The 17,933-nt window shown below is 33.2% G+C and overlaps 1 protein-coding gene across 6 annotated transcripts; it reads right to left on the bottom strand.

Moving 5' to 3' along the window:
- Nucleotides 1–988: 988 nt before the first annotated feature.
- On the bottom strand, nucleotides 989–8,937 carry HDA14 (histone deacetylase 14). 6 transcript variants are annotated; one of them, XM_088222667.1, is made up of 10 exons: nucleotides 8,781–8,924; nucleotides 8,018–8,224; nucleotides 7,629–7,882; nucleotides 7,418–7,492; nucleotides 5,595–5,696; nucleotides 4,701–4,772; nucleotides 3,875–3,931; nucleotides 3,402–3,653; nucleotides 1,901–2,082; nucleotides 989–1,440 (listed from the first exon to the last, which is right to left on the bottom strand). In XM_088222667.1, exons 2-10 carry the CDS (start codon nucleotides 8,031–8,033, stop codon nucleotides 1,140–1,142), a joined length of 1,311 nt encoding a protein of 436 aa, XP_088078793.1. In that variant the 5' UTR covers nucleotides 8,034–8,224; nucleotides 8,781–8,924; the 3' UTR covers nucleotides 989–1,139. The 6 variants fall into 6 exon arrangements, with proteins under 6 accessions (XP_088078793.1, XP_088078792.1, XP_088078796.1 ...); XM_088222666.1 differs by lacking the exon at nucleotides 8,018–8,224 and having other exon boundaries at nucleotides 8,781–8,936; XM_088222670.1 differs by lacking the exon at nucleotides 8,018–8,224 and having other exon boundaries at nucleotides 7,418–7,515; nucleotides 7,629–7,682; nucleotides 8,781–8,892.
- Nucleotides 8,938–17,933: the final 8,996 nt, after the last annotated feature.

Here is a 17,933-nt window from a genome sequence, read left to right as displayed (position 1 = left end):
TATAAAATATTTTTTTATTAATTTTATTAAATTAAATATTAATTTTATTAAATTAAATACTAAATTCTAAATTTTCTAACGAGATTCGAATTTTTTACTTTTAAATAGAGTATTAAAAACTTTTAACCCCTAAATTACCGAGCTGAGCTGCTGATAATAACAAATCTAATTATCTAAACATTTGTTAACAACCTATCAATCATTTGTTGTCCCTTTTTTTTTTTTCTCTTCTTTTTTCTCAACAACCAAACAGATGGGTAGTATGGTCGGTTAAAAAAACTTAAAGGCGGTCCCAAAAATGTTCTACAAATCAAAGGGTGATAACCCACAAAGCATTTTATGCTGGGGCTCACAAATCATTCTCACTAGAAAAACCAAAAGAATTGCCCTCTTGGTTCTTGCTTTTGAGGAATTATAGATTTTCCATTTCCAGGAAAATCTAACCAAGTTGGACCTCCTACCTTTTTTTGTATTTTCTCTGGTGTTTTTACTCTCAAGATGACTCACCAAGCCAACAATTGACAGCAATCTTGACAACATATCAGAATTTAAAAACAAACAAATTGTCATATAAAAACCACTGTTTCTGATTATACTAATTGTTTGGGTTTGCCTATCTAACAATCTAAAGAAAAACTTGCCGCCACCAATCAATGAACTATAGTAGCACGAAGATTTTTCGATACGTGTTTGTGATGTCTGCTGATGTCACAGGCTGATCAGCTTTGTAATTAACTCACAATAAACATGGTCTATTTAGCAAGAATTAGAGAAGATATAACACAGACCAACCATGTATATACTTAAAAACCTACCATTACTCCTACTGTTTGTTTTGGTTTTTCCACTCTACTTCAGCATATGAGTCAAATAGATTCTCGATCAAAAACAAACACTTACCTGTATCGACATGGTTACAATTCATATCAATAACCTCGTTATGTGCAGCTCTTCTAACAGATGAAAACAATTAACAGAGATGCATAAGTTTTGCTTAAACAAATAAATATTTAACATTTTGCCATTTAGAAAGATTTACAAACAACATTTTCTACTGTGGCAGTTTGACCAACATAAGCAATTTTATTTGCAAGTATAGCAATAAGGTTTTCAAGCTAAATCTTACAGTATAAGTGTCTTTACAGGGAATGTATGTGTTTCACTCTCTGGATTGCTTGTTTCACCTTTGTAAATGGTTCTTCATACAAGATGGCAGGGTTGTCAAATTCAGATGCCAAACTTGGCTCACCAAGGAAAGCTCTGAATGAGTCTGCCACTGAATATGAAAGAGATTTGAGATTGTATCCTCCTTCCAAGAAAAACACACAGCGACCACCACAGAGATCCTTGGCAAGCTGCTTAATGTTGGACGCAAGCATGTAGTACGTTCCTGTTGTGAACTGTAGATTGGCCAGTGGATCCAGAACATGAGCATCATACCTGAGAGAAAGTCCAACCGTAATACATTAAGATTGACGATGGCTAGAATGCAATAACATTCATCCTAAGCTACTGATAGTTACAAACTGAAGGCAATTCTTAATTGCATTATGGGATACAAAAGTTTTATAGTTTAAGTGTTGAAGCAATCAGATTTTTCACTTGGACTATATGCCAAGATCCCAGCATCACTCAACTTTCATGTAATTTCACTTGTGTTCTCTATAACCCAAATGAAGGATGAAGTTCTGATGGTAGATAGAGAAAAAAATTTAGTCGGTCTAAGTGTCCATGTGCTTAGATGCTTCTCGTAATGATTTGCTAGATTTGGTGACTTCACTGAGGATTGATGATCCAGAGTCATCTTTACTTGAGCATCTTTTTGAACTCAACCATTATGGGAGAAGAGTTAAAATTCATTAATATGTTGGACTAAGCTCCATTAGAAAACAGAACTCACCCGGCAGAGACAAGAATTATATCTGGCTTGAACCTTTGAGCGGATGGTACAATTACTTCATCAAAAACTGTTCTCATGGTAGTATCACCTGAGCCTCCAGGTAGTGGCAAATTTAGGGTTGCTCCTTCACCATTTCCATGACCTACCTCATCAATCTTTCCGGTTCCAGGGTAGCTTCCGTCCTGTACCGATTTTGGTGAAGATACAATATAACAACCAATTACATTTTAGCTATAAATTCCTTAAACAATTTAAAAGACGAAAAGGAAAAGATACTAAATAGGTCTACATTAATTTGCTTATCAAGTGGTATTGCAACAGTGAACAAGCGATTATGCTGTTAGTGCAAGGTATGTTATAATCCACAAATCAATATTACACTAAGAGCTTAAAACCGCAATAACTCTCACTAACAAATGCAATACAAGCATTGCGGGTAGGATATTGGGATATAGAACTCCTTGAAGATCTGTTCTCAAATTTTTCTTTTTTCTTTGCTGAGAGAACCCCTTGAAAATTATCGATATAGAACACAGGATACTAAAATCAAACATATTGAGCAGCCTTCAGTTTCAGATCTGACTGTCTGATCAGGGTTTTTTTTTAAAAAAAAGAAAAAGAAAAAAGTGACTCAAGAGTATCAATCACCTTACCCAGTTCAACTTGAGGAACATTTCTGAGGGAAAGAGATTAGCATAGAAAAGGACACCAAGAGAATGCCACCCATATAGAAAAGAGATCTCCCTTACAGTGAGAAGAGATCAAACAGATTGATATATCCCCCTCATCTAGAATGGGTTAACCCTTGAACAAAATATGTTGGGGGCTAAGAGAAGTCCGATGGAAGGAAGGGGAGAGGGCTTATTCAAAGCCCTAGAGTTTCTCGGGGAATGGCTTTCCATCCCAACACAGGTCATGGTTCAGTTTAAGAGATGGAGTATAACTGGGTCCTAGTCACGAATCCAGGTGCGTGGATATCTGGGATATTTTGAGAATATTATCTCTTGATCCTGTACAATCCATCAAGAAATTATCGATTCCATAATTTCCGACATGTTAAAAGAACCACAAAATTTGGAATATTTGGAAAGATATGAACAAACAAACATGATGAAAATATTAGCTCAGCCAGTATGTCTACATCTCCATCAACTTGGTGGCACAGGTTCCAGTCTTAGTGAGCTCTAATATGTTGAGTATATCTCTTGTTGTGTCTGAGCTATCTGCCCTTTGTAATGAGTCCAAATCAAGGCTAGAAAAAAAAAGTATAATTCCTTTTATTTTAACCTACAGAAGAAAAACCATTGATTAAAATAATAGGAAACATATTGAATCCCCATGCTTCTATTCAGAATTAGAAAGGAATACTGCAGATATTTATGATTAATGAAGCGTTAAGTATCTCCTGAAACCTTAAAGCTGATTTTTGGTAGAGCCCCCATCACATGAGGTATTAAAAGTCTGAGTAAAAAACATTCTGAGCTCAATGATCAATGCTTACTTGGTGAGTTGACAAGAAGAATATATCTGGGTCATCATAGAAGGCATCATTCGTGCCATTCCCATGGTGAACATCAAAATCAATAATAAATACTCGTTTTAATCCATGTACTCGTTGAGCATGGCGGGCTGCAATAGCCACATTCCCAAAAACACAGAACCCCATAGGCCCCTTTGGAACAGCATGATGTCCTGGAGGTCTGATCAAAGCAAAACCAGTGGGTGGATCTGGGACTTCCATAGATGCAGAGACCTGAAATATTGACAGATGATTGTGTCATGCTACCATAAACAAGAAATAGAAAGAAGCACAATCTGAAATTGAGATCAAACAAATCAACAATCCACTTTGAAGATGGATTTTAACCATTAGACAATAACCAAAATTTATAAGGTCAAAAAAGATATTTCGATTAGACAAGAAAGGGAAAAGGAACACAATAAAGAGACTAACGTGCTAGGTTGAAACATCACCACTGAATCAACTAAGGTGATTCCAGCTCCAGCTGCAGTAAGTGAATCTTGGAATGTCTGCCATCAAACCAACACAAAAAGTAAAATAAACAACATATTTTCACCACATTGAAGCAACAAAAGTCAATATTTTCTATACGCAGTTAATCTATCAGGTGCTAATTTTTCTCAAAAGAAAATTATAAAGTTCCAATAAGAAGAAAAAAAAACTGATGTTGCAAAATGATAGTTAAAGAATAATTGTTGGGGTGGGGGGTGGGGGGGGTTTAGAGAGGCACATAAGAGAGAGCATGAGATAGAGTGTGCGTAAACAACAGTAATTCCAGGGAACTGAATCACATTTGCTGTTTTTTTTTGGGGGCTGAGCCCAAAGGGATTCATGAAGCTTGAATCTTCACCCTCTTAATAAAGAGCAGAGGAGATAACCACTGAGCCACAGCTCAACCAAAGTATTTTATTTGTTTCTTTGTAAGTTTCTTTTCAGTAATTGTTTCTTTCGGTTTTGCATCAAGCAAAACTGAAGGCCAACCAGGACCAGGAGATAATCCTCTCTCTTATTCACCTTTCCTACTAATAACTAAAAGTAAATAATATGAAATACAATGATATTTGTTTCTTTGCTCTGATAGGCTAAATCTCGTTATGAACTGAAGCAAGTAATAAGAGGATGTGACTTTCTTGTGGTGCAGAGAAAGTCAATATAGCAGTTAAGTCCTTTTTGAGAAATTAAGTTGAGTCCAACTTATTAAATCTAAAAAAGAATTGCTTCGGCAAAAGTATCTGCACGTTAAACAATGAAATGAGACAGTACATGATATAGACTTACTGTCATAGTAGCATATGTAGGTCCAGAGCCATCAATAAAAATAATTCCCTGATCCGATGCCTGATCCATAGCCTATAACCAAAATACAGGAAAAACAAAGAGCTTGAGATTTACCAAAATTGATAACTTAAACCGCCCTAACATTTTTTTTAAATATTAAACCTCTTTACTAATTAAACCATGTGAATTAAAATGTAAAACAAACTAAACCCTCTGCTCAATCATATTCTAAGCAGCCACCGGCAGGAATCATGCAGGAGGTAAAAGATAACGTGCATGGCCTTAGTGGTTCTGAATTCGTTGGTCATGGGAGTTACACCAGAAAGTTTCAATTTCTCACTCCTCAATTTTCCCTCCCAAATGAAAGGTTGACGACGAGGTTGACCGAAAAATATAATTGGAATTGAAATAGTCTAATAGTGATAACACTGGTTAAATCATCACAGGAGGAAGAAATGCAAGTTGAATAGGCAGAGAGCTTGTTTTGTTTTTATTTGAAAACCTCAAGATTTTATAGTTCAAAATCAAATATAAGGACATAATTTCAATATGCGTAGAGCCTAGAATTTTCTTCTTAACCAAATGCACTATGTTTCTGAAAGACAGCTTTTCATCAATGGTGAAATGAAGAAAAATGCATGCGTAACCATCTTCCCATGTGGGGTACATCAGCATATACCCACCCATGGGTGCAGCCCTTATGCATGTCCAAGTGCACTCAATCTGTGAGCAGATGTTTGTCAGAAAACGAATTGAAGAATGATACTAAGCAAAAATGTCGTTAGTGATCGAAAGCTACTACTAAATGATATTTTTCTCTATCAAATAATCTTTCCTTGCTTCACTTAAGTTGAAAGAATTGAAAGAAGAAATTATAGTTGGATGTGAAGCAACCTTCTCAAGGCCTAGAACATAGGCCTTTGAATGAACACTTGCAATATCATCTATTGAAGCAGGCTTGAAATTTTGAAGTTCAAGGACCTCGGAGCCGCGGAACTGAGATGCACAAGGAAAAAAGAAAAGACGAATACAATTAACTCTCATTTATATAATTGCAAAAAGAAAAAAAAAACATATTCAAGAAATATTTTAAAAGATTGTAAGTAATAATGTCTGGCAAACCAATCACATTAACGTGAATAAACCATTATTGCTTTAATCTATTTTAAAAACACTCTTACTAAGCATTTTATGACAATATCAGATAAAAATTACTATAATAAGTCACTTAAAATGATAAATGATTTGTATGGACTACGCAATATCAATAATGATTGTGATGAAATCATAATAATAAGACACTGACTTTAAACATGGCTCGTAAATCTCTCCAGTAATAGAAAACAATATGAATAACACCATTTTATTTGGATAGGCTAGTACAGATTATTCTAATCATGGAAAGTGTTTGATATAATTAAATACAAGCATAATGGACATGAAGCCATTTCATGTAAGTACATGTCACGTAAATAAGTTAACTTAATTTACTCAATCCTAGATTCTTCTATGGAAATTTTGCTGCAAGTCACAACATCATAAAAATATACCTATGAATGCCAAGCTTATAAAGATATCACCATAAAAATAAACTCATCATCAAGTTCAAATTTTTTTTATGGGCATATATCCCTTATATAATGATGAAGGAAAGCTAAAAGTGAAAGAAGAGAATTTTCTTATGATTGCACAACGGTTTAGAGTGTGGATCGAAAAGAAACGAAAACATAGTCACATCTAAAGATATCGAAAAAAGGTCCAACCTATATAATGTCTGCATGAGCAGAGGCAAAACAATTGTTAACAAGGATGTTCAGAAATTAGAGTTAGTAGTGTAAATATTTCTGTTGGTTTGCAGAGCATAGTTTAATGCCTTGTGTATTTTAGTTGTTTTCAATTTTAGTCCTTGTGATTTTTTTATGCGAATTCAGTACTTGTAGTTCATAGTTTGTCATTTTACATAAACTATTAGTTTTAAAAAAATAGTTGATGAATGACAAATTAGGGTTAATTCGTTTACTAAGGAATTTGGAGATACTAACCTAGATATTATACTTTAGAAATTTGAAATTTTAAACATCATACTTAATGATTTGATTGCATCATACAACTAGAAAACTGAGAAACTTTCAAAGTATTTTATTAAATAATTGAACTATGTCTCAAAAGTGAGATTACATATATATTTATAATACTTCCAAGACAACCATTTCTAGATTTTTTTTTCTCAAACTCAGTACATATGGTTTATATTTTTGTCATTATACATATAAATCATATGTACTGAATTTGAAAAAGAAAAATAACAACTACTGAAAGTGAAACAAACCTAGTTTGAGAAAAATAAAAAAGATAATAAAACTTAACATCTTTTTGCAAAGTTTTACTTCAATTAACTACTTAAAATTTCATAACATATCATAGTTCTTTCGTTTATTGAAGAAGAAATGTTATTAGAAAGAGAGGAGAACATTACAACCCTTCTTTCTCTCATAATTTTTATCCCTTTTGTTCTGTATAACAATAAAGAGCTCTCTCGATTGTTTATTGCTATCAAAAAGTGATATACTCATGCCAAGTCCAAGGCAGAATTCTAATAATTTAAGATAACTGATAAACTAATCACCAAAGAAATTGTGCATTGAGGGGAAGTGAAAAATGTGATACAGAGTGTCATCATAGTGAACAATGACATAACTTGCATAAATTTTAAATACCTTTGAAGTAAGCTCCATCTTTTCAAGAGCACTGACAATTGAAGGAACTCTAGAACTGCATTCTGGATGTGACTCCTGCTAGCAATAACAATTCCAAACTACATTGAGAGAAACATCCAAGTTTTTAGAAAAGATAAGAGATCTATCAGAGGAACTGGGTGTTGGGATAGGTGCTGAAGCTATCACCAGAATGATATAGTACTAAACATACCTGGTTATGACCCAACGCTGCAGCTACACAATAAATCACTCGCGCATCACTTAGCTGTTGAAATGAAGGTAGAATTTGATCCTTATCTGAACTAAATGAGCAAGAAATGGAAGCTCCAATGCACTTTGAAGAGTATTTCCTCCTTAAGGTTAGATGGTTCTGTAAACATTTATGTCCTACAAAGATACTCACACCCAAACCATTTTGGATGCCTCTCTTGCAAGAATGACCTTGCACCACAAGCATCATATTTCCTAAAATAAGCATAAGTAAATCATTTTCTGTTGAGAATTATACATCATGAAAACCGCATCAATTAGATTAAAAATCTGTATTGTCAAAGCAGACAAAAACTTTCTGGCCTTCATGCAGAAAAAACAGGCTCGTACCACTGAGTTGGTTCATTCAAAGAAATGTTTGCCATATAGGTGGATCCTCGAGCTTGGTTTATTCGACACTATTGAGCTTGAGCTCAATTGAAGTTTGATTTCGGCATGAGCTATGCTCAATATTATATTATATTATATTATATTGACCCAGGCTCTGAACAAATAGACCTCAAATTGCTCATCAACAGGCTCAGCTTAGCACCAGACCTGTTAATGTGCATTGTGCATTGCCCAAAATTTTTGACATGAGAAATTCATCAATCCATCAAACAGAATATAACTAAAGAAAAATCAATTTATCTACAATAATATGAACATAAGGACAACTACAAACAAATTCCGACTTCAATAATTTAGCCTATAAAATCAATATATCCAGGGATTTTCATATTATTTCCAAGAACACAAGCATAAAATTATTTTTGGGGTCCTCCAAGGAAATCTGTTTTCCTTTTCCACACGCATGTTTGCTGACTGGTAGAATATCATTGGATAAAGAATCGAATTCAAACCACAACAAGAATGACTCCAAGCATTTCGTTAACACGAATAACAGTTGATTCATCAACATCCATAGAAATTTAACACAATTGCTAACAATTTTAGAACAAAAAACCCTGAAAAATCGAATAATCAGCACACCCAGATAAGTAACCATATGAAAAAAGAAGCAAATTATCAACTTAGCGTGTAGAAAAACTCAATTTTCCAACAATATATGAATACAGTTACAAATAGATGAATATGTATAAAAAGAGAGTACCGGTAGCAGAGAGATGAGGGAATGTTTGGAGTTCCATGGAAACGAGTTGAGTGGCAGAGAGTCGGATAGATTTGCTTACAAAAAAAAAAATTGATCTTTTGAATGCTGCTTTGCTTTCGTGGGCGATTCAGAAACGAAATATCTGGCTCAATATGTTTATTGGGTCTTAAGGCTATGATCCAGCCCAGTTATGTATACGTCGTCGTTTTACGTGTATGAACAAGAAAAAGGGTGAAAATGACGAATCTTAACGAATTTTATCCAATTTTGATAGCAATAATAATTAATATAAAAATTCTATTAAATCATATATGCTAAATTGTAATACAATTTTATTTTAATATTATGAAAATTTGTTATATCAAATAGGAATATTTCAAATTTATGAAGTGAATTTTTTCAATAAAAAATGTACATATTTATCAACTAAATGATATATATAAATTAATTATAACATAATATAAATAATATTAAAATCTAATTTAAATATATAATTTTATGTATAGAAAGAGATGTATCAATCAATAACTAATAATTTACAAAGCGAAATAATGTTGTATTCGTATAAATTATAGTAACTATATTTTTATATAAAAATAAAAAAGAATAAATTATTAACTCAATGTGTTTCATATCTATATATATATATATATATATATATGAAAAGAAGTAAATCCAAAAAATGGATAGGGCAGAAGGCAGGTTATTTAGTGTTATGGTGTATTGGTCTGGCTTCCTCTCATCGTTGACATATGCAGAATGGTTTCAGTGGGATAATCAACGCATTTGTAGTACTCGATTCCTTTATATATATATATATATACACATATATATATGTATGTATGTGTATGTATGTAATTATCATTAACAATATAAAGGAATTGGATAATAATATAATAAAGATATTGTGGGTTAATAGAATATATATATATATATATATATATATATGAATGAATGCACTGTTTTATTGTTAAAAATAATAAAAAGAAAAAATGGTGGTGTAGGTTCACGGGGTGTTTGGAGAGAGAAGGAAAAAAGAAGATGAAGAAGTTGGCAATGAGTTGTACTTGTGGGCCCCATCGTGGGCCCTCCGTGACCATACACTCAATGAGAGAAAGAGGTGTTCACGGGCGTTATATATATTTTAACTTATTATTATTATATTTATATTGGTCAATATGTATTAATAAATATATTTTTATTTTTTATTAATATAATTAAATAATTAAGTCGGATTTAGATTATCATAACATATAAATTTTATGTATTTCAAATTTATTCACCGTTTAAAATGAATTGAAATATAATTAATCTCCCAAAATTTTTGAACAATTAATCGAGAAAACAAATACGTTATTTATTATTATTTTTTTTGTTGTTTAAAAGGATGAAGTAAAATAATTTTCTGAGGGTTTTACAATATAACAAAATTTCTAATTTTAAAATTAAGTAGAAAATATTTTTGAGTTTTTAGAATAATTATTAAACAATTATTTTTTAAAAAACTATTCATTTTAAAGTACTTTTAATTTTATGTTTATAGTAATTTGTATAATAATTTAAAATTTAATAAATTTTCTGAAATTGGAAGTCACTTCAAATTCGAGCCACCATATATTAAAAAGAAAATTCTCACTTTTTTCCCCATCCACATAAAAGATTTTGTAGCACTTAATTTTTATTCATTAATAATATATTAATTATGTCAAATTCATCAAATATATTTTTACATAGTTTATAAATTTTATATAAATAACAAAATATAATATATTGATTTTGGTGGCTCTTAGTGAGTGAGGCGGGGTGGGGAAAGGAATCCAATCACTATTCCCTTGTTCAATTATTGTTTAAACTAATTATTATCTCGTTAGTTAGTAAGAATTTACCTCCGTCACTAAAAATATGAGGTTCATCTTATCGTTAGATAATAGACAGAATTATTAAATTAATCTTTAAAATTTAACAGTTGTTATAATTTAGTATTTAATTCTTTTTTTTTGTTGTAATTTCGTACATAATATTATTTATTTATTTTATTTTTTAATTAAAAAAAGTTAAAATAATTATATCACATTTGAATATCTTTAAAAATTAATTTTGGCTAATTAATAATAATAACATGATTTAATTTTTAATAATAATAATAATAGTTCATTTTAATTTTTTTGATTTTTTTTTTTAGAAATATGAATTTTGAATGAATTTAAAAATAATTTTAGAAAATATGATGAAACTGTAAATAAAATGAGAATATGTTTAAAAGAAAAATTTAAAAACAATGGTCAAATCGCAAAAAAAAAAAAAAAGAAATACGGCCACGTGAGATGACTACGTCAGCAGCACGGTGAATCAGAACATGCCGCGTGACGGACACGCTAGCACAAGTTCAATGTGGGAGCCACGCAGGCGATCCGCATGCCCGGACGATCCAACGGCCCATGCTCACTACCGCGCATACGAACGACCCATATCCATTCCTCTATTAGGCACGATCGAACACCACACATCTTCGATCGGACAACCCAGATCCATTCTCCTATTAGGCACGATCGGACGATTGAAGAGGCACCACGCGGACTCGAATAGACGGCCTAGATCGAGGGAAGGGAAGTATTTAAATGACTATTCCACTAAAACTTTAACCTTAGCCGCATGCCTATTCGCCAGAGAAAAAGAAGAAGGGTGGCCGGAGGAGAAGCCCAGCCACCAGCGCCGCCGCACAAAAGACCCAAATCAACATTAGTAAGTGCAATTTTCTCCCCCTCGTCTTGTTTTTCCAATCTAAGCTACCCAAAATACTCTTAAATGCATAAAAACCTAAGAAAAAGTCGTAATTTGAGGAAACAAAGGGCAAAGCTCGCCTGAGCCGCCGCACCAAAAATTGAAAAATGCTCCAGTAAGTCGCATCCTCTTCATGTTCACTCTGTCTTCCCCACCCTTTAACCACATTACCTGTTTTCAATGCAAGGTGACCAAAAAAGCCACGAGCTGCGAAGGAGGAACGATAGAGCCAGACAGAGCCGTCGCACCGGAGATTGAAAAACACTAGTAAGCCTTGATTTTTTTTTTTTACTTTTTCCACCAATAGACACCTCCTAACCACGAATTGAATAGGTTTTTATCGAGAACCGACTGAAACCAGCCTGACCAATAGGAGGAGTCACCGAAAAAAGGAGGACTAGCATGGCGGCACAGTTGCACTGGAACCCTAACATGACCCCCTAGTGAGATTTTTGCTCTTTTGGTCGTTTTTCATGTATTTTCACGTTATTTTAACGTGATTTTTGATTTTAACAAAAAAATTTAAGAAATTTAAGAACCGGGAACTATCAAGAAATGTAGTGAAAAAGACAGTGTTCTAGATACCGACCCAGGGTAAGAATCTCTCACTCATTTTTCCTGTTTGGTAAAATTGAAACTAAATTGATAAAACAAAAAATTCTGTTAATATACGGTCATCTAATTGATTAAAGTACAAGTTGTCAATGGAGTAAGTAACTAATAAGTTTGCATCTGTTGGAGTTTTAATTGCAGTAAAAATCCCTACAATTATTATTATGCTATTTTGTTCACTGTACTCTTCATTTTAATATGTTTATTTTGAATTCTATGGTGAATGCAGTCAGGTCTCTCTATACATATTGCCCTGTTATTCCATTGTGCGTTTAATTGGCTGTTATCAGTAAAATGCATGCTTATTTCATGTATTTCCCTACAATATGAACTCATGTTGTTGAAATATAGATATACGAGCCTCGTAGGGTTAAGTAGCAAGTAAAAGAGAGCATATGCATGAATTAATAGTGTTAAATAAAAAGTACTTACCAGGTGTTTTGGAAAAGAGTGTACGGACTCGATATATAGGATAAACTCTACCGTGGATGTTACTCTTAGTCGAACGGGACTGAGAAGTCTAATACTGGAAGAGATTAGGAATTGTTTTGATTACACTTATACCAGACGAAGTATTGAGGTGATTGTGTATTTTGGCGCCCATTACCGAATGGAGTTTGAGAACGGTCATTTAATTGTAAAATGAATGTTTATGTCTATGTGTAATGGGGACCTCTATGGATCCCAAGCGACACCGGTAGGCAAGTTAAGGGTGAATGAGATAAGAATCTAGTTTTGGGAAATAATAAAAGGTTAATTGTTGTATGTCATTAGAATGTGTATTGTAGATTACTATTTTGATTCTTATATTTACAAATGATATTTAAGAACTTACAGGTGAGTTAAGAAAATTAACGCTTTCAATTAAACGAGTTTTATTAAAAATGAGCTCTATTAGTTATTTTACGATTTCTATAATGTAATTTCCTAAATTTAATTTTAATTTAATTTAAATTTTTTTTATAAATATAATTTGTTAATTTTTCAATTTTTAATTTTATTTAAAGTAAAAAAAGAAGTAAAATTGATGAAGGATGCATTTGAAAGCAATTTTGGGAAAAAGGAATGAAATTTTGGGTTATGGAGGTATTTTTAAAAGAAAAATCAGAAACCAAGGGTCAAAACGTAATTTTAAAAAAATTATCATGTAGGATGCTCGGTCAATAGCCCCGAAGAACCAGGACGCGCCATGTGGCAACGAGCACTGGCCCAATGCCACGCGGGTGATCTGCGTGCTCGCGATCGAACGACCAGATTCGTTCCTACACGCACGGACAGCCTGGATGCGCTCCCTCCCAAACGTGATCGAACGGCCAGATTCAAACACGATCGAATGGTCCAAATTAGATCGTGATGGACGGTCCAAATTGAATCGCGATGAACAGTCCAGATTTACTTCATATTTAATCGCGATGAACGGTCAAGATCAAACGCGATAGACAGCCATATCAAAAGTGGACAGATATAAATAACTCACATTCGCATCAAACTCTAACCTTAGCCGCCAGAACCCCTCGCCGGAGAAGAAGACCTGGCTACCGGGAAGGAGCCGCCACCACCCGCCGCCGCACCAAAACCCTTTCCGACTGCCAAAAAAGGTAAAAACTTTCTCTTTTGCTTGAAATTCAATTTTAAGCTCGCCCATGGCCAAATCGGAGTAAAAAGACTGGCCAATTAGTTAGAAAACACTGATGAAGCTCGATAGTGCTACCATGGGGAATTTCACAAAATGCCTTCGATGAGCCCTTTCCCGATTTCTGTTATGTGTAATTTTTCCACCGTTGTAATCATTGTGTCATTCTTTACAAGTTGACCGGAGTAAAACATCCAACATCAACGTGAGCCAGAGGAGCCGCCACACCGGAGAGCCCCGCCACCAGTGAGTTTTGGTTTTGTGTATTTTTTGGGCCAACCAAGGCCCTTTAACGTATTTTCTCACATGGATTGATGCAAAATCAACCAAAAATGGCCGAAAACAGCTGACTCGAGGCAGATCACCGTCGCAGGCGGCGACACTGTTGCTGGAGCACAGCGAAGCTGCCGTGTTAGAATTTTAAAATTAGTCAAGTGTGCCCCGAGACTAATTTTGGGTTTGTTTGGGACATTTGTAGATACTATTAACGTATTTTAATTCCTTGAATCCCTGAAATTACTCGTAGGCAGTCGAACAGTTTAGCTTTTCAGGTATCAAATCGAGTAAGGATCTCTCACCATATTCCTTATTATAAAATTGAAGTCTAAATAAATAATAATGTGGTACTCGTATAAATTAAATAAATGTGCATAATTAATTACGGATTGCTAATGGAGTCTGAACCGAAAATTATTCTCTGTTAATTTCTGTTGATTTATTTTATAGTATAAAAGCATGATGGTATCTGGTTTATCAATTTTATGATTTGAATGCATGAATTGGTGCCTTATATGACTATTGTTTGATTGAAAATTTGAGATATGATTGTATTCTCTGATGCATGTTTGTTTGCTTATGTGATTATGGTTGATTTGAAAAATGGAGACTAAAGAAAAATAGGAAAGTTTTGTGATTAAATAAACAGATGGAACGACAGCCTTACTAGATATCTTGGGAGATGGTGGACGGACCGGGTACATATAGAACTCTACCGTGAATGTTGTCTCATACCAGACGGGGTATTGAGACTTAATAATTTGGTGCTCATACCGAACGGGGTATTGGGACGACCCACTTTACTCTCATACCGGATGAGGTATTGAGATTTAATAATTTGGCACTCATACTGAACTGGGGTATGAGAACGGCCCGTAATTGAGATTGTTAAAGAAAAATGATCACGTGTAACAGGGACATCCCTATGAACCCCCATGGATACTAGTAGGCTATTGAAAATGCGACAGTTATTGTTTAGTTATTTGACGATGTGTATAGATTTATGATGTGTGCTATGTGGCTGATCCTACATGAAATTATGATCCGTATGATATTGTTGTCTGCATAGGTTGTTTTCATAAATTTCACTGCGGTAAGTGAACGGTAAATGATTTTATGATTGATAAATGAATTTGCTAAATTTAGTGCTCTATTAGTTATTTTTATTTTTATACCCATCTTTATTTCTGTGTCAGTAATATAGTGTGATATCCTTATTGGGTTAATGTAGCTCATTCCTTATTTAACCATTTTAAATCAAGAGTACCAGGTTCCAGAGCCCGATCTGCAAGAAGATTTCGAGTAAATGATAAATATTTTCTTTTTTCCGTTTATTTTCTTATTTGTTGTGTTTCTTTCAAAATGGTGAATTCTGTAATACTATTTAGTACTTTTAAGTTATTGTGTAAGGAATGTAAACCTTAACCCTTTTATTTCGTTTCTGCACTTAAGTTATTATATAATTCCTTTGGGTATTTTCGGGGCCGTTACATATAAACTTTTGATTTTCTATATCAGTGGTAAGATATTGATACTCTTACTGAACTAGTATAGTTTCCCATTTATTATTAACCATTCTAGATTAGGATGACAAAAATCCAAAGTCTGAATAGCAAAAAAATTAGCTAGAAGGTTGTCTCTCCACTTCTCCAGTTCGAGTCACATTTGTTTTCTTTATTACTCTTTTTCATTTTTGTTCTTTAATGACATTTTTATAACTCTATTGGATGTTTTAAGCAAATTGTGAAATGAATATAACCCTAGATTTTAAAATGCTTCCGCTAATTTACAGATTTCAATAATATTTTATTCCACTATTTTCGGGTTATCTTCTCACAATCCCTAGTTGGGGTTTGGGCTTTTACAAACATATTATTATTAATTTATTAATATGTTAATTTAATTAATTAATTAATATTATATTTTGTATATATATATATTTAAAATTTTTAAACATAATTTAATTATTTTTAGTTTTTTAAGAAAAAATAAAAGAAAACTAAGTGTTTAAACAAATAAAAAACTTCAGTGACCAAATTATAACGAAAACAAATAAAAGATAAAATTATAACAATTACTAAATTTTAAAAACTAATTGAATAATTTGTATTTATATAATTTAAAATGAGATTATAGTAATTTAAAGATGACAAGTTGATATATTTTATTTATATATATATTTCATATTACTAGAATTGGAAACCAAATGCTATTTTTATAAAAAAAAGTTAATTTTTTTAAAAAGATATATCACACTCTCATCTATATTTATTTTTTTCTTGAAAAAACAAATAATTTGTAACATCCCGGATTGGAAAAATTAAATTTTGTTGTAATGAACGATTTCGGTGTTATTTCAATTTAATTAAAAATAATAACAATAATAAGTAATGATAAAAATAATGGCTACTCTAATACTAATATCAATAATATTTTAAATAAAATTAAAAAAAAAGAAAGAATTTGGAAAGAAAATGGGAGAATTTATTAAAGGAAATCCATTTGGGGCCCTTTATAATTAAATAAGAATCTATTTGAAGAGAAAATGGATAAGTAGGGGTTAAAAGGCAATTTAAGAGAAAGTAGACCACGTGGAGGCCAAGTCAACAACTCGGCGAACCAGAGCATGCCACATGCGCTAGTGGGAACCTACGTTGGGGATCTCATGCCAGGGCTATCGAATGGTCCGTGTCCGTGCTCGCGTGCACGAACGGCCCAGATCATGTCCTACATGGATTTCAAATGAACAGCTCCAATCGTCCACGTGATGGATCCAACGGTTGCATGATCAGTGGCCTGATTCGTAGAGTTGATCGATCGAACAGTCCCAAAAGGAAGAAGGAGAAAAATACAGGTTGGCCCAAATAGGAGGGATCAAACGGTTCTTGTTGATCCACACGGGTACAAGTGGATGACTGAGATTAGAAGAAGATAAGTATTTAAACCTCTCTTTAGTCGACTCCCAAACCCTAACCAACACCCTAACTAGAAAAGAAGAAGAGGGGTGACCAGAGGAGAAGCTTAGCCACTGGAGGACATTGGTGCCACCGTGTAGGAGACCCAAAATGCACGATGAGCATAATTTTTCCTTCCCATTCTCCCTATTTTCTTATCGTAGGTTGTTTAAACTAACTCTAATGTAAGAAAAATCAAGGAAGACTGTAACCCGCGAGAAAGAGGCGGTAGAGCACGGTTGTGTTGCCCTATTAGAGACTAGAAACCACCCAGTAAGGCCAAAAATTTCCTTTTTTCTTCGTAGAACACCTCCTAACCACGATTTGAACGAATTTTATAAAGGACTGGCCAAAATCGATTTGGCTGAGAGAAAAAAAGAGTTAGAGAAGGAGGAGCAGATGGTATAATGGTCTAAAACATAAAAGGAAATAAATTATAAATTGAATGCGGAAACGAAATAATAAAGTTAGGGTTTACATTCCTTACACAGTAATTTAGAATACCCGATAGGAATATAAGAATGATCATTCTAAAAGAACAATGAAAAATCAAAGAAATAAATGGAATGTAAACAACTGAGCATCCTATTCGCAACCCCCTTGTGGAACGAAATCTGGATCTTGGTCCTCTTGATCTGAAATAGTTAATGAAAGAGTGAGTTACACTAGTCTAGTAAGAATGTCACACTACTCACTGATACAGCAATGAAGGTTGGTAAAAATCATAAAAACAATTAACAGAGCTCTTAATTTCAGTAAATTCATTTATCATAAATAAAATCATTTATTACGTACTTACCGTAGTGAGATTTTTAAAACTGACCTATAGAGGTAATAACACAAATAACATCATAATCTCATTTTCAATTAGCCAGAACAATAATTTTCTCTTTTTAT

The sequence above is a fragment of the Carica papaya genome, chromosome 6, assembly GCF_054855325.1.
Source record: "Carica papaya isolate Zhongbai chromosome 6, ASM5485532v1, whole genome shotgun sequence".
Classification (NCBI taxonomy): Eukaryota; Viridiplantae; Streptophyta; class Magnoliopsida; order Brassicales; family Caricaceae; genus Carica; species Carica papaya.
The sequence above is the reverse complement of the archived record's forward strand: the minus strand, read 5'-3'. Positions and strand labels throughout refer to the sequence as shown.

What these genes read in the sequence shown, in the direction of transcription:
- HDA14 (XM_088222666.1), bottom strand. Translation starts at nt 8,817, where the DNA reads ATGGAACTCCAAACATTCCCTCATCTCTCTGCTACCG. An exon ending in CCCTCATCTCTCTGCTACCG is followed by an intron (nt 7,883 to 8,780) that starts GTACTCTCTTTT and finishes TGCTTATTTTAG; the next exon opens with GAAATATGATGCTTGTGGTG. An exon ending in TCTTCTTGTCAACTCACCAA is followed by an intron (nt 2,083 to 3,401) that starts GTAAGCATTGAT and finishes AAATCGGTACAG; the next exon opens with GACGGAAGCTACCCTGGAAC.